We start from the raw sequence: 17,837 nt of genomic DNA, 5'->3' as shown, positions 1-17,837 counted from the left end.
GAATTTCATAGCAAGATGTAGAACTTTCATGGAAGGGGCTTGTCAATTTCACATTCATTTCTCACAGCTGGAAATGCTTGTCCCAGTCATAATAAATTCAATAGCTCTTCTCTCAATATACCCCTGGAGAAAGACAGTATTAGCCTTTGCATAAAATCACATACCGATAACTGACCAATACCATGGGTGTCAAAAAGAAAGTGGAATAAAGAAAGAAAGAAAGTGAAAGAACGAGCAAAAGAAAGCCAATTTCAATGGCAATTTCTGGTATAAAAACTAGTGACATTTCAGTATTGTGACGACCCCAATTACATTTACATTTAACTTTAAGCTTGAAAAAGTTCCACACTATACGTGCATGAAACATTCCCAATCTCAAGTCAGCATCTGTAGACTTTCAAGCTCAAGTAGTTTTACTTTCAACAAATATGTTTCCAAGTAACACTCTCCTGTGAATGTAACAGCATTACACAACATGTTTCAGTTCAGCCTGTTCCAACAGACAGAACCCTGTGGCAAAGATAATCAAGATGTTTCACGTGTTGTTTTTCTTTCTTTCTAAACACAATTATGAAACGTAAGCCCTCCACGGTGTGCGAATGTAAGATTCATAGGAGAGAATGAGGGTTTTCTCAGTCCCAGACAAGGTGCCACTGAGGATTTAACATTTAATCTGGTTTATCGGGAAAGTCTGAGCCCATAACAGCTGCCGTTCATTCAACACCCCCCAAAAAGAGTTCAAATTTAATTTAGATGTTGTTGCCTTCATTTACTTGCAACTTAAGGAACAATTTGGGAACCGAACTGTATACACTATGTTTATATTGGTAAATTTGTTCTAAAAATATTATTTTCTCACTTACATTGATTCGTATGGAGCCCCTTATGGGGCCTTTGCAAAACTAAAAATATACAGACTTTCGTGTACACAAGAGAAATATGGGCGAATGTTTCTCATGCGCACACAAATGTCCCTTTAGGGACTCCATAGATTGGCATGCAGGTATAACATGTTTTCCAATATGTAAAAGATGAATCCCTTTGGTTAAACAGAGTTGAAAAAGCATAATTTGAAAGTACAGTATTACTTAAGCCAAGTCAACCTGAGTAGATGCCAAGTAGTCCTGTCAAGACCAGACCCAAAAGAAAGACAATCCTGGCCAATGGATGATTAAAGCATTTAAACAGAGCTTAAATTGTGATATTAACCAATGACAACCATTACACGAGCTGAAACCAAACCCTGTGAAAAGCCAAGTGCCTCCGCGGGTTCTGAGTATATAGATTTCAGAGGGAACTGCCATTTCAAATGGATCTTTCCGCTATAAATCAGATATGGTCTAAGTAAGACAAATAACTCTTGAATGCTCTTCATGCTGCACAGACAATATCCAATTTAACTTGAGAAACTTCAAAGTGACTGGAACGTCGACTTGAACGTGCCCACTTGGGTGAAGGAAATAATGGAAAGATCTGCAGCCAGCCACAGTGCCGGTCAAGCCATCAGAGTGACTCCAGCAGTAAGAAATGCAGGGTCTGTATTGTTCACTCAAATGTAAATATCCTATTCATACAAAGCAAGATGATCTTTGTTTAATGGCTGCCTTCCAGATTAGATCATGTTTAACCAGACAAATGCAACGGGTGTCTGAATACAGAACTGAGAGATAATTACTAAAATTAATTTATAATGGAGCTGATTACATGCTCTTAGACACTGTGCAGCAGCAGCTCTGGATGATTAATTTTAACATTGGCTGTGAAATGAACATTTAACCCAAGATGGCAAGATTATGTAAAATGTATAGTTAAATACATTGAATGACAAGACTTGAAATAGGGTGGCTTAAAATAACAAATATAAGAAGTCTGAAAGATGTCAAAATGTAATTTTAGGATTAAGACAACATATTAGCTTTTTCAACTCTGACCACAACCTAAATCCATATTCAGTGCTCTAAGCTCAAGTCAAAATGGACGCCATTTACTTTCTTCATAAACGATTCTGGTCTTATTATATTTGATTTAACAGGGCATGTTATTCTAACAAAAATTAAAACCATTTTCTATTTTGTCAACGTCACAAACCATATGGCACCATTCTGTTACTGGACTACTAGCTTTCACAATCCAATCAATTTCAAGTGTATAAAATCAACACCTTTTCTAGCTGAATACATTTAGGGATTAAACCGCTGTTTTTGAATGAATCGGTTGAGTGAGTGAGTGAGCGACTTCGAGACCTCCCAAAACACTCTGCAAACACCACTTTATTGCCTCTTGACAACATCAGCAGAAGATACAGAGGATGCAACTTGTATAAACCGATGAATTCAAGGTCAGTGTAAAATGTGGTTGGAAAGAAACCTCCCAGTTCTTAAGCTCCATTTGAGCATAGGCATCACTAAGCAATGCCCAATGTCCTCTTAGGCTTGCGAGACTAAATTGGTCTTTCGTTTCTTAACAAAACCAGTTTTTTGGCTAATTGCCTTCTAAAGCTAGGAGCAAGATGTGATTACATTTCAATCTAAGTTCATGATTACCAGAGATCATGTCTCTGATGTCTCTCTCCCTCTCTTTTTTTTTTTTTCATGTCAGGCCATTACTGGGCAATTAAAGCTAGATTTTGCCAACAAACATTTGAAGGCAGGAGCCTGCCAATTCATCTTACTACAGACAACCATTATTAATCACAGAGACAATTAACACACCCACATGCATAGACAAACACAAACCATTCCCCAGACACAGTGTGCAGGAAAGATGCCTTTCCCAGACACATTACGTTTATATGTCATTTAGGGCTGGAAAGTAGATGCTACAACCAACAGATGATGTCATTTTATGGCAATCTGCAAACAATGCATACATCTGCTGAGCTTTTCATCAATGTTTCTTGTAATAAATGTGAAAAGTGCTTTTGAAGTCCATGCATGGGTTTGCTATGAACTGGTAATGCTGTAATATGACACAAAACGCTTTAAGATGTGACTTGAGACAATAAATCCACTTCTGTCCATCACAGACAAACTGCATTACCAGGAAGCAACATCTCATCTTGACAGAGTGACTTCCATTACTGCATTAGATGTTTGGATTTCTGACCTTTGAAAGAGCCAGAGCCGTAGCCTAATGGTGTGCAGACGTTCATTCATTCATTCATAAAAAAATAAATACAAAAAAAAAACACTTGTGTAATGTAACCTTACCACAAGGTTCAACAAAATCAAGACAGTGACAGGGCAGCACAATTGAGAGTTCCTTTATTTAAATCCTTGATGAGAAGATGGAAACTTTGAAGTTATTGTGTTTGTCTCTCTGATGAGAACCATTGACATGGGCCTCAAACTTTTATAGCAGTCAATCACGCAAAAGCAAACATGTTCGATAAGCTGAAGAGGGTCCGCATCATTTAAAATGGTTTTAATTAGCCATGTTGACATTTTCAACATGTTGGCAGTGAAGCTGGTGGGCTACATCTGGTGGGCTCCATCTACTTATTGATTATTTAAAGATCCCCACCAAGTCATCAAGGGCGTTTCTTCAGTTCTTAGTTTGTTATTCTTTGAACACTTGAACCTAATCACACTTTTAGACTGAGCTAGAGTCTTTCACTAATCATGCTTAGAGTCTTTTCTGCAGAATAAAAAAGCCTTTTTTTTTTAAATCTGGGATATTCAGAAGAAGCAAGAACGTTACACTTAATTTTGTGGCAGGATCAGCGGCCAACCTGTCAAAAAGACACATGTACTCTCTCAAAAGCTAAATTTCCTTTGAGACCTAAAAATAAACCTCCACTAACTCCCCCATCAAGGAAAGGAAGACCCCACTCTGCCTGATGTCCCACTGGGCAAACTAAACAGTGCGTGAGTTCAAGAGCAAGGGAAAACTTCCTGTAGTTCCGCTTTCTCAAGATCAATGCTCTGCAACACACACAATACACAAAAGCATTACTTTATCTGGAGGAATGCCTGACTGGACATCTTTTCACAGTAAAGCATAGGATGAAAACTTTCCATTTGGTTTTATGACTGGTATTACTATTAATAATACTATTATTTTTAGTATGAGAAGTGTAAAAATTTGCAGCCTAAACTTGATATAGACCTTTTAGAGTAAACAGTGGATGTTGGAATAGTATCCGGTCTAGGAATGTCAAAAGTAGGTTAATAATAAAAACGCAAGTCTGAATGGATTGAATAAGCAAGGTCAAGCTAAGCGCAATGCAAATAATGGTGTGTGTCTATTATATTGCAATAATATTGCAAAATATTATACTACAATTATCTCCAGAAAAAGCACAAAGACACGACTTCCTGAAAAATCACTTCAATCACGGTTTACTTCATTTTTAATGTATGTTCCATTGTTTTACATAGTTATATTGATTGAAATTTGTTTCTCTGATCTTTATTGTATTACTGGCAGCACAATTGTTTTCAACACTGAGAATATAAATATTTCTTGGGCACCAATTTGGGAAATTAGAATGATTTCTAAAGGATCGCTTGACAACGAAGACTCAAATTCAAATTCACAACGCTTGACAATGAATTCAGTTTCACAAAAAACAAAATGCATTTTAAGATTTGACTGTTTAATTTGACTGTTTTAATGTAATTTTAATTAAATAAATGCAGCATTGGTGAGCAAAAGAATTTGAAAATCCTACTGAACTCAAACTTTTGAACGGTATACATTTCTTCTTACATACAAGAGAGGGTTTTATTATTTATTAATTTAGCATTAGTTTTTTTTTCTAAATTGGTATCGAGACTTGTGCAATTCCTCTTGTTTTGCTGTCGACTACTAAAATTACAGTGTTCTGACAACCCTAATCTAGTCTGTCCCATAAACTACTCTACAAATGCTCTTCCCTGTCATATTGCTGCTGATGTCAGAGCTAGAGATGTTTGTATGCATTACAGTGATGACAGAAGAGATAACTTGGAAGTAGGACAACATGAACGCTGTTCCAAAAGCAATGACTCAACCTCCAAGATGTTCTATGCGATCACTCACAGCCAAAGGAAGCCTTGGTGACTGCTGCTGGGTTTGATTTGCTCCCTCCTTCGCTCATTTCTACTGAAAATGTATCAAAATTTAAAAAGAACAGACATCTCAGTGCAGGCTGTCTTGGTCTCCTCAGAGACTGATATTGGTATTACAGATCACAGACTGAAAAAAAGAAGTTTGATGTCTGTTGAATGTTGAAAGACAGAAAACTGGTGATAAACAGCAAGTGTTGTTTTAGACATTCAGAAGTGTCCTCCATGGGGCCAATTAACAACAGAAATGTGAAGGCCCACAAATTAATTTCTATATAACAAGCTCTAAATCATATACATATATATTGACTTTATAAAGAAAATATTACAGACATGGCACATTTTAAAATTAGGTTTCAATTCGAAATACAAACTTTTTTCAATTCACCAATAAAACGTCAATTTCATCATCATTCACTCACCAAATCTTTTCCTCTACCATAAGTTCTCAAATCCAATTCAGTGACGAGTCAAATTTCACAGGTTCTTGCATGTTTCATGACCGTCAAATTTTTCCACTTTTGAAATTTGACAAATATGAATAAAATGCAAGCTGAATGAAATCTGACAACTGCGGCAAATGGAAAAATAACTAACATTTTGGTCTTCTCTTTATGCAGAGCTATCATATGAAATCAGAGGACAAGTGGACTTCTTTTATGACACTTTCATCATGCTTTTATTGTCCATCAGTAACCACTGGCTTTCAAAAGAGCAGCTACACATTTGTGACAAAACTTTTTCTTTAAAAGGAGTCTTTCTTTCTTCCTTTCTTCCTTTCTTCCTTTCTTCCTTCCTTCCTTCCTTCTATTATTTCATTTTTGTAGTTTACATGGAGATGTTAACGGTATCGTTTTTCAAAAACTTGCACTTTCAACCAGTTTTCTAAAGTTTGCGTTTTTTTCAAGCCCCCAAAACGCTGTTGTTGTGTAAATGAACGGCCAAAAAGTTCTCTGTTTTTAATTGAAAACTGTCGCGTAAACGGACCCTTAATTCTGGGGTAAATTGTCCCTTTAAAGCGGTCAAATAACTCAAACCACAAATGAAGATGTTATTTTTAAATAAACACCTGTCTACTAGAGATACAGGAAACCAGACAGCCGGTAAACAAGGACGCCCTGTGCTAATCATACCATTTGGCCTTTACATCATATTCTAAAGCCTTTATTACTAAATACCAGAATCTAATCCTCCTATCCCCCTGATCTCTGTAAGAAACCAAACGGGCACTGCCCATCTGGCATGATGTCAGATATGGAAAGCAGACGCCGGCTCACATGCCCTAGTTTGCTTACATGAGGTTGGCAAAGTCATCTCTGGCTTGCAAATCCGGCCACAGGATTGCTGAATCAAAGGTAATCTCAATGATAAGATCAGTGTAGAAAAAGGACTGTGGAAAAAAAAACCTTTAGAGAAAAGAAAGCTTTACTGAGCCTGAGCCAAAAACAACATCATTTGTTGACTTTGCATAAATGCATTAAAAGATTTGTGCAAATATTTAAAGATCTTTAAAAAGAAAGAAAGAGGGAACACTTTTTGGATAACTGAAAGTCTCAGTAAAATGATTTCCATTTCACTGATACTTATAGAAAAAAGTAAATGCAACAGTAAAAAAAAAAATAATAATCTGGTGTTAAGATCTAATACTGATATGATCTTAAACAATTCAATGCATTTTAAATAAATAAATGTTTATGTGTGTCACACACACTATTTGGATTTATAACTATACTTTCAGGCTTATAACTATATATTAGGATTTGCATCTACTGTATATATATATATATATATATATATATATATATATATATATATATATATATATATATATATATATATATATATATATATATAGGCTTATATTCAGATTCACATATTCGGATTTCATATATTTATTTCCAATTCTAATGAATCCAATAAGCAACCAGTACAAAAAACTGACTATACCCTATAAGGTAAAAACAACGCACCTAAAAACACCTAAATAATGCTCTGGTCTTCAGAGGAAGATGTCTGTCCTGGCACGTACATGTTTGCAGGGCTGATCAGATCGTTTCTGACAAGTTGATAGATACACAAACTCACAAAGGCAATGCATCTATTCCCTGCTCCAAGGAAGAAAAAAAAAAAAAAGCACTTCATTGTTCATTTGAGCCAACAGGCAACACAACTGAGGCTTATTTCTCATCAGTGAGCGGCCACGCTAATGGTGTGCACAGGCGGAAGGGTGAATAGAGACCACACAGCTCTCCACAAAGCACAAAAGTTTCTTGGCCAGGTCATGTCGCAGCTTCCTCTGCAGGCATAGAAGCTGCATAGGAGACACTAGAAGGTAGACCAAAGAAAAGAGAGGCTTGCTTTATTTTTTTTAAGTGCACTATAGCATCCTCCTCAGACGCTAGCAACAGGGGGGTTTTGTGCTTCAAATGGATCAGACGCTTTTCTGACACAGCACCCCCCCACAATCCACAGGGCACTGCTAATCCTATTAAAATGAAGGCAGGCCGGCACAGGACCGGAACATGGCAATAGATCCATCAAGAATATTAGATGGAAATCAAAGCTCTTGTCTCTGGCCTTTACCCAACTAGTGAAATGAACGAAAATGATTTGAGACCCGTGTGTAATGATCAGGCCGTGACATCACATCAACATTTTGAGAAATGGCTTCCATCTAAATATCCCCTGAAGCATCAGCACACTAATTGACAGATAAAATCCATCTTTCTGTCAGCACAGCCAAGTTTTGTTGTTTATTCTTTTGCAAGTTCATTCTTGTCTATAATGTAATTTCCGAAAGTGGTTGTAGTGGTTGTGTTATTTTGACAAATATTGTGACTTCGACTTGAACTGTGATATGATACGTACGTGTAATATTTCTGCTGCTCAGATACAGCCAAAAAAAAAAGAAAAAAAAAAAAGACAAAACCCCCCACAAAATCCCACTGAAACAGCAGCTTGATGCACGAAAACTATGCGTGAGTGAAACAGAACTCGAGTGTCTTTGGATTTACACTGTATATGAACTTTGTTGAAAGTGAAGTTTTGTTGAATTTAATTCATTTATATTATGTCAACTTTGCTTTAATAAAACTCTAGCAAAGCTAAGTGAAGGTGAAGAAATTGACCACAGATTATTACAATATTGTAATACAATTCTAACATTCAAAATAATAAGGTATTCTTTGTTATTATTATTTGAATATTATTCATTATGCATTTAACTTTTTTTCATTTGATTGTGTAACCCTAGTTTATAGGACAAAGGGAAAAACATGACTTACCTTAATTTGTATACAGTTTACAGTTTAAGCATAGGCTTAATTCTACCTTAATTAGTGGCTAATGTGATTAGTTCAACAATTGAAGGGGGCAGAAAGAAGGCGGCCAAAGTAATGAATCTAGACAGATAATCTGTTTGGTTTAAATTAAAATGACAGCCGCAAAGACGCAGCACGATTGCGGAGGTAGCCATGCGATCCTACAGCATGTCCAATAAAGTTAATCTGCACTGCTGTCTTCTACTGTGCAGTAAACCTGCCGTACATATGGCCTTCCTCTTCCAGCCCTGATTACGGCCTGTCCAGGCCTGTCTGATTTAGAAGGCCTGAAAGGCCATCAGCTGTGACCAACAGCCCATTTTAGAGCCCCTATGGGCAGCGATGGGTCAGGCCGCACTGGCTTGCTGTTTATTTCGGCTCACACATCACAAATGACAATCATCTGCCCTGGCAATCACAGAGAGAAGCTGCTCCCTCAGAGAGCCAATGGAGTGGGATGACGGCCATCCAATCTCAGTCTGTTCTGACAAAGCTTCACTTCAGTAATCAAGCTGGAGGGACAGCCCCCCTCTGCTGCTTACCAAGACGATTGAGGAGAGAGGGGAAAAACCTCGGCTCGCTCCCAATCCCGACATTTCAGTCTAGACGCCATCTGGACAATGGACATGGTTATCAAGAGGCACCTGCATGATTTAAGTATTTTAGCTGTTGCTTTTTCAAATAAAATAGTTTGTTCCAATGTTTGATGTCTATAAAGAAGCAATTTGCAAATGTTTAATCATAGTAAAGCATAATTTTGAGTTCAAAAAGGAATACAGAGCTTTGATCTGATGCTTAATAGCGATGCACTGTAAAACTTGAAGGGAGAGTTCACTCAAAAATGCAAATTCTGTCATCATTTACTCACTCAAGTTGTTCCAAACCTGTACGAATTTCTTTAAACACAAAATAAGATATTTTGAAGAATGTCGGTAACCAAACAGTTGATGGACCCCAATGACTTCTATAGTATTTTGTCCATATTATGTTTGGTTACCCATATTCTTAAAATATATTCCTTTGTGTTCAGCAGAAGAAGAAAAAAATCATACAGGTTTGGAACAACTTGATGGTGATGATCAGAGGATTTTTTGTATAACAGGCATTTGTACAGTTCATGTTTAATTCATTAATGTTGTTTCTTTGTAATTATTTGTGAAATTTACAAGCAGTTTCTGTGGTATTCAAATTCTAGTACACCATTTTTTTTTTTTCAGTGTGTAAAAATGCTGGAAACTGCTTTTGTTCCAATCCCTATAATGCCTATAATTTTTTACAAAGAGTGAATATAATCAATGCATCACAAAACTTTGGATACTTTGGATCCCTGTTTTTTATATTTTGTTAAATATAATAATCAAGTGGCAGGTCATCTACACAAGTGTAGACTCTTTAAAAAGGTTTTTCAAAGTTGTTTCTATGCACAAAAGCGTGAGAGATTGAAAGATATTCCTCAAATTCACTCTGATTATGATAGTGTGAGGCAGCTGGAGATACCAATTGTAATTTTTAGGCTACATACCTTTACAGAACATTTTAGAATACACCTCTGCACTGGTATTTCTATCCGAGACATAGAGAATGGTGTCAGTTTAAACCCCAGACACAGAAGAACCGCAGTAAATTGGAGAAATAGTTGGTCCGAGTTTACAGCCCTGAAAGTTGACCTTACGAGGTCATGGCCATAGTAATTGTTAGTCAGATTACTCAGTGGGAGACACCAAAACCCCACACAAACACCAACTACAGTAGGGCGGGTTGTGTTTAATAGTGTTTGTGGTTTGTCAGAAGGCCCGCTGACCCAGAACTCAGAGGTTAGAATACGTCACAGAGAGAATGGTCCAAGAGGATCCTCAGAGAACAAAAATGTCTGCAATCCACAACTATTAACGGTCCACAACCCTGGTGTTTCTGAGGACAATGACAACAATGTTTTCCAGTCTAGCAATACACTAATTTACACTTTATCGATATACTAATAAAATGCTTTTGTGCAATGGAAAGTTATGGATGTTAAAGGTTCTACATGGAACCATCAATACCAATAAAGAAGAGTAAAATATAATACAATATTACGTATTTTCTTAACATATTTGCGACAGTCGAAATATATGTTACAGAGGGAAAAAAAGCTAATACTATAACAACTTTTTTTTAAATCCATATAAAAACACGCTAAATTAATTCCACTGAGATTGTCATAAAACACAGACGTCACAGATCTTTTCTTTAGCAGACAGTTTGTATGCCAGAGTCGATTCACGCATGTCAAGACTTACACCACTTATGTTGCGGTTCCTAATAAAGTTACAAGCCAAATGGTTACAGGTTGCTGACCAAAGCCAATTTAACCAGCATTTGTCACTATGACAGTGTTAACTTTGGGCTCTGATTCCATCTATACACTCATGCAATGGCAGACTACAGTCACGCCATAATGAACTTAAAGCAAAAATATTTATAATGCCGTGAAAGCGAATGCAGCTGTTTCACAGTGAAATGGCACAGGTGGCTGTTCAATCTGGTGTTTTATTTTATGACATCTCTACTCAAACCAAAAGATGAGGCAATACGTTTCCCTCATTCTGGATGTGCCAAAATACTCCCTGAAGTTATATGACTTAACCCACAGTTTGAAGTCTCTTAAACCTGCAAGTCACTGGCACGCACTTAGTGTAGTTTTGCACTGTCTGTGCATAAAAATTGATGAGCCTCGGTTTTAATCTTATCCCAAAAGATCTAATCATAGAAGTCAACCATTTACAAGGAAACACATTGCACTAATTAATAAAGAGCAATGCAGAAACACAACAGACTAACAAACAAAGAGTCTCTACAGTGTCTGACTGAAGTACGAACAGACACATTGCACTTGACCACAATATGCCAATGATCCGACGAGCGCCTTCTCGCAAGGGACTCTTTGAGTCAATGGCATAATCGTAGTCATCTGGAATGCTGATGTCTACATCAAACTCCCCATGAATCCTCAAACAAAAGTACAGAAGAGGAGTAACACAAATATCAAAAAAAGAGAAACACCCACAATGCTTTGCAAACATGACCATCTGGACTGAGCTGTTGGAGGATTAAAAGGGGGCCGTGTAAGGGTGCTGTGAGTTCTCCCGCTCTAATTTTTCTCTCTCAGAGATAATTACAGGGTACCACTGGGATGGACGGATTGAGGAGAGAGATGCTCCGAGTCTGGGTTGCCGCCCTTGGATCTCGACATCACCACAGAGCCAAAGTGTGCGGTCGGATCCACAGGGTGGACACTCCAGCAGTGCCCGAGGATAACAGAGCCAGACAGCACCACAAAACCCAAACCAACAGCACAGACTATTTAAAGCGCACAGCAGCTCATCCCTGCAGCCTCAGCTAAACAGGCTTGGTAACTAAACTACCAACAGAAGCACTCGGAAAATTGCTTAATGGAGAGGAGTCAGTATAAAGATAAAAGCACCAAAGAAGTGCTTTTTTTTTTTAAAGCACACATTTAATAACACACTTATAACAATATTTTGGATTGTTAATCAACATTTTTCTGGAATTAATCCCACCTAAAAATACAATTTGCAATATATTTTTCTACTATAATACATATGTTCACAATGAATATCCTAAATAACAGTATAAGACAGTATATTTTGCGTATTTGTTTTGTATTTGTTTATTTACGTCATCTAAGTACTATGAATGAAGGCAAGTATCACAACGTAATCACTTAATCATTTAACAATACAGCATAATTACAAGCCATCGTTTTTAACATTTATTGGGCTTTTAAAAGGAACAGCATTGAATTTAAGTGAACTTGAAAAAATATTTACATAAACCTATTATAATAAATGTCACATAGCTATGCCTTTATAGTGTTGAAAATATTGTAGTAATATGATGCTGTTTCTGTCAATAATAAATCTCGGTCTGAACGAAAGCTGCCACTTAATTTTTCGCAAAGTAAATTACAAGTTTAAACATTTGCTATCAATATTTTAGAACCTCTCGATACAAGGTCAGAATCGCAAGTATTTACACACACACATACAAACACACACGCATACACATATTATATATATATATATATAAGCCCTCTTTGTTTCCATTTCTACACAATTTTTATAATTTTGTTTTTTTATTTACAACGAATATCATAGTCTACAATGGTTCACTTCACTGTACACACAAATCCCATTCTACGTTATTTTCAGCTCCAAATTCGTTTACACTCTGAAAAAGGTCACATTATGGAAGATAAATACATTGCAAATGCCATTTCGTGCTGTCTTCATAAGTACTTGTGGAGGAAGTAGTCAAAACTTATCTGATGCTATTTGACATGAGAAAGGAAAAAAGAAAAATTAGCCGTTTAAGGAACTCCTTCATCCAAAGCTGCCTTCTTTCCAAAACCACAAACCCTAAATAAATACAGCCTGCAAGAACTTGAAACGGCAATGGGTTTGCCCTCAATTTCAGGTGAATGACGACGATTCCTCATGCGACTTCATCTATCAAGCTTCTGGACAGGTTCACAGCAGGCCACGGAGATGAGGCCATAACTCAGCCCTGGCATCTCTCCACTCTTTTCTCCATCTCTGCTCTGGGTGTGAGGATTATGGCATCATAGATATGAGCTCCACGAGTTATGGCCTCCACTCAGCGGAGCAGGTGTCAGGGTCGGATGTGATTTGGAGACGGAGAGCAGATACGGAGAGCTCCCTGGGGAACGCTGGGACACACAGCACTAAAGTCAAGCTTACTGAACGTCTAATAGACCTGAGTGATGGTATGTCACAACAGAGTAAACAGTTCACGGATACCAGCAGAGAAAGCAGCTGAAGTTTTTAATGAGGAAGCAATAGAAAATGTAGTACCGGTAATAGTAATTTCTCATATTATTAGATGGACAATTTCCTTTTAGATTTACAGCAACTGTCTTCATAAATGGATTTAACAGTGCATCATAAATAAAACCACAAGACAAAGAGATGCAGATGCACTTTTAAAAGGCAACTTATTTAAATCAGGAATGAAATGTTTTTTCACTTAGAATTCTGTTATAATCCTTAAGACAATAATTCCTGTTATAAACTTCTTCCAACATGAAACAGCCATGAGTTGCCTGAAAATGAAACTCCATGTCATGCTTAAAAAGTGACTAGACGTATAACTCATGTTGCCTTTGCCATCAAAATTTCACATTTTTCAGCTTTTTAGCCAGCATTTTGAAGCGAATGTTTTGTGCATTAAGCTGGTTGCAATATATATGTGCAGAACCACTTTGCTAAGTGCTCCGTTTCCTGTCCCCACATTAAAAATCCTAACCCCCATTCCTCAACGCTTTTATTATGCTCCAAAATCAAACGCCAACCTCCCGTTTTTAATAAAGCCCTTATACGACTAGGGATATCTGATAGTGCTCTCTTAAATGTTACCAACATTGGTCCTCACAAGCCTGTGGTTCAATAACAGAGGTCAGTGCAGTGATTTAGGAGATGGTTCTCGCTTACACATGTGATATCAGGATTCAAAAAAAGGCTTCTCGTCCCTCACCACGTCACATCTGCTCTTTCTCAGCGCAAATTAAACGATAACTAGCACAGGGTGTGTAACACTGCCCAGGACCGGCCTGAAACTCGTTTCTGTGCTCTTTCCACCTCAAGGAACGCTGTGAGACAAAATGTCATTTCAGTTTTTAAATGACGCCTGCTACTAATTACAAAAATGAGGCATAAAAACAGAAGGTACTGCTTGAAAAGCGACTGCAACTTACACAAAAATACCAATATACAGTGCACAATTTGCATGCTACTATACGAGTAGTAACGGGTACTTTGGTATTATTGCCCAGAGGACTGTACTTGCACTAATAGCTGAGGAAAATGAAAGAGAAACGCATGTCAGGACGCCCTGAGCCCATTTTTTTTTAGATTCCACACATTTTTGAGATAGTCAAATGCACCAAGAAAGAAAAACATGTTTAGCCTATGGTTCTTATAGCATAAGAAAGTTGTTAGGCGTCTAATTAAATAAATTAGTCACAGTAAATTTAGGAATCTAACCCTGGAGACACATTAATTTCACAATCGGCGACAGTTGACGGGTTCATCGCTTGATTGCTCTCTGGATTATTGCTTCTCAACTGTGCGGAACTGTCATGCAGCTCTAGGTTTCTTTAATGTTATTATAAAGTGCCCTAACGCTACTTGGGAAAATAAATTTGTCATCCCCATGGGGTGGCAGGGTGAATAGCTTATGAAGAGCTACCGTTCTCCCTGTGAGAGTTGATGGATATTTGGCTTCGCCATCCGTTAAAAACAAGTGGCCGGAGCAAGTGTTGAGATATTTGTTTTATAAAAAGTATTTAATATTACTAGGGTTTGGGATTAGGATCAGAGATTTATGATATTTTTAAGATGTTCTGGTTAATTCTTATTGAATTAAAAATATGCATTGCGACTGGTCTTACTTCTAAGTCTATTCCCCATAGGTTACTGGTAGGGTTAGGAATAGGATTAGGTTTAGAGTCCATAGGAAACAAAGGGGAGCAGGCTTCGACAACACCGGTACGGTCCGAATCCCAAACAAATTAGTCCTATTAACTGGTTATCTTTGGTTGAATCAAAACCGTACAGAGCAACCAGAGCAGTCCGATTCCCCAACAGATGACAAGTTGGCTCTTTTTAGGGAATTAAAGTGATAGTTCACACAAAAAAGAAAAATGTTCTTAATTTACTCACCCTCATGATGTTCCAAACCTGTATGAGTTTCTTACTTTGAACACAATATATTAAAGAATATTGGTAACCAGACAGTTGACGGCATCTAATGACTTCAATAGTATTTTTTCCCCCTCTATGGAAGGCAATGGGTGCCGTCAACGGTCTGGTTACCAACATTCTTCAAAATATCTTTGTGTGTGTGTGTGTGTTCAACAGAACACAGAAAGAAAGAAACCCATACAGGTTTGGAACAACTTGAGGGTAAGTAATGACAAAATTTTCATTTTAGAGTGAACTATCCTTTTAAAAACACGTATTAGCCTAATCAGTCGTTGTGGTTCCTGAATTAATCTGACTCACTCACTGAACCGCAAATTACGTTCGTAATGTCTGATGCAAAATGAACCAATAACTGTACTTGTGGCTTGTGAGACTTCAATCATAGGTTTAATCAATTGTATTTTATGAATGAACTAAATGTTGCCACATATTTTAGTAAGATTATTTAATGTAGGCTGTAGGCTACATTTCTAATTCGATCGCACTTGTCCCGCTTAAAAAAAAAGAAAGAAAAGTAGGCTAATTTAAAAGTAGCTAAAAATCTGTGATAACACTTTTTAATTATCTTTTATTATTATTATTATTCATTTGTGGCAGAAGACTGCTGGGGGCAATAAGAATTCAAATTTATTTCTTCCTCAAAAGTACTAAAATGATCATAAACGCAGTCGGAACATAGCCTAATTCCCATTCCTAAATATCACCATCTGACACTAATCCTAAATTACCAGGCTCAAACACGGTCGGCCAGTTCCCGCGGGCTGACACAATTCCCCTGTAATAAATAAACGGACAGATTGTAATATTCTTAGGCATCATCACTTTACATTCAATCTCAAACAGATAGCACGTGATTCGCGTCCTTGAGCGCATTGCAAAACAAAACCAGCAAAACACGCGCAACACTCGAGGTTTGAAACTTGCACGGCTGGCTCTGTTTATCTACTGACAGTTGTCATGCTCGCGCCGCCATTCGCTGCGTTGTCGCAACATGTAACAGAATCAAAAGAACAAAAGCCGCCGCTACTACATTCGGCTCAACGTTCTCCGGTTGCTACGAAACCGCTGAACTCACTGAGATGAGGAAGAACGTGCTTATGTATCAGAGTCATTCATTGGCATACCTGTCATCGTAGCAGAAATCGGCGTCCAGTGTGTTGACATACAGGAGCAGTGCCACGGCGCTGCACACCAACTCTGCGATCATCTCTCAAAAAAAAGAAAAGAAGGAAAGGAAATGAAAGAGTTGAAGGATGATATTAAAGCCCTTCTTTGATTTCTCTCTTCGTCTTTGTCAAAATGCCTCTGCCAGAAAACAATATCCGAGTCCCCATCCTTGCAAAGAGTTGAAATGAATTATCCAGACATCCTCCTCTTAACCCATGTTATTTGCGGAGAGAATCCTGTAAGGTAGAGTGGATGGGGCACGTGTAGTATTTACAGTACGGTCTACTGTGTTTGGGCGTCCTTACACCGAGAGTGTTGAGGTGATGCATAGTGAACGCCGAATAAATGTCGTGATTGAGCCGCGTGTGGTTAGTGGCTCCAGTGCGCATGCGCAAACCCCCTCCTCCTGGGTATGTATACACATGCACACGGTCTGACTTAACCCTCTATTGCACGCATTATAAAATGTTTACGCTATGTTTGATTCACTTTTCTTGCATAAAATGAACCTGTTTAGTGACAGGGTGTGGGTGTGTTCCTTTTTAAGTAGTCTATCATGTTTCAGTTCCAGAATTTAAATAAATCTGACATTTCTGACCTTTTAAATAAAGAAAAATGTCTGAGCTTTTTAACAGCTATGCGTCTTTTGCCATCTGTTATATTTGCTCATATTTTGTTCAAAATAAGAGGGTTTATGTTACATTTTATGTTGTTTATTGCATTATTCTGGTGTAGTGTGTTCTGGTGGTGTTTAGTGATTGTGTATATGACACTGTGCACATATTATTTTTCATACAGATACATTAACTTATTATGACCATTACCATGCTAAACGTTTATTCTGTCATGACTGAGCTTTCTTCTGAAGCCTAAAATGTGTCTCATGACATAAGAGTGCATGTTAAACAATTACTTGTGTCTCAGATTTAATTTGCTGTGGTGTTAACAGCAATTAATGATAAATATAGCCGTGTAAATTTAAAATGTGCTAAAAGTGCATCCTAGACAAGTGAGTGGAAATTCAAAAGGGTGTGATTTTGTCATTATGCAGTTATCATTGTTTCATCTGTTGAGAGCTGAGATTCAGCAGATCATTAAGGCACAAAATGCAATTGATAATTTTGACACATTGTCACACTTGAAGCAAATCAATTGTCATCAATTCAATTATTTTAGATCTGCAGCCATATAATGATTAGTTTGAGTTATAGCGCTCAGCTCTTCGGTTGATCCGTTAATTCTATAGCACTCGGATTTTGTCAAAACCAGGTCAGTTATTATGATCCCCCCAACCCCACCCTAATTTTTTTCCTGACCATAGATGGCAGAAAATCTCATCTCAGCACTTTTGTCATTTCATCTGAATATCAATTTGTGAGATTTAGTTTGTCAAAACAGTTTTGAGGTCAATTGATCTAATTTTGTGTCTCTGGAAAATATTGTAATATGTTGAATTTGCATTATGTTGAGATATGGGGGCCAATTCACCCAGCTTAACCCTCTTTTAATATTTGACATGT

At 37.4% G+C, this 17,837-nt stretch overlaps 1 protein-coding gene across 1 annotated transcript in view; it reads right to left on the bottom strand.

Annotated features, from left to right (window-relative positions):
* tmtc2b (transmembrane O-mannosyltransferase targeting cadherins 2b) overlaps nucleotides 1-16,697 on the bottom strand; it is a 109,111-nt gene extending 92,414 nt beyond the window's left edge. The window contains exon 1 of the mRNA XM_084409690.1: nucleotides 16,275-16,697. Within this exon, the coding sequence (XP_084265816.1) occupies nucleotides 16,275-16,357 (83 nt within the window). The 5' untranslated portion in view covers nucleotides 16,358-16,697. The remainder of the gene's footprint in view (nucleotides 1-16,274) is intronic.
* Nucleotides 16,698-17,837: the final 1,140 nt, after the last annotated feature.

This window comes from Rutilus rutilus (assembly GCF_951802725.1).
Source record: "Rutilus rutilus genome assembly, chromosome: 5".
NCBI classification, from domain to species: Eukaryota; Metazoa; Chordata; class Actinopteri; order Cypriniformes; family Leuciscidae; genus Rutilus; species Rutilus rutilus.
This window is presented reverse-complemented; position numbering and strand designations above follow the sequence as displayed.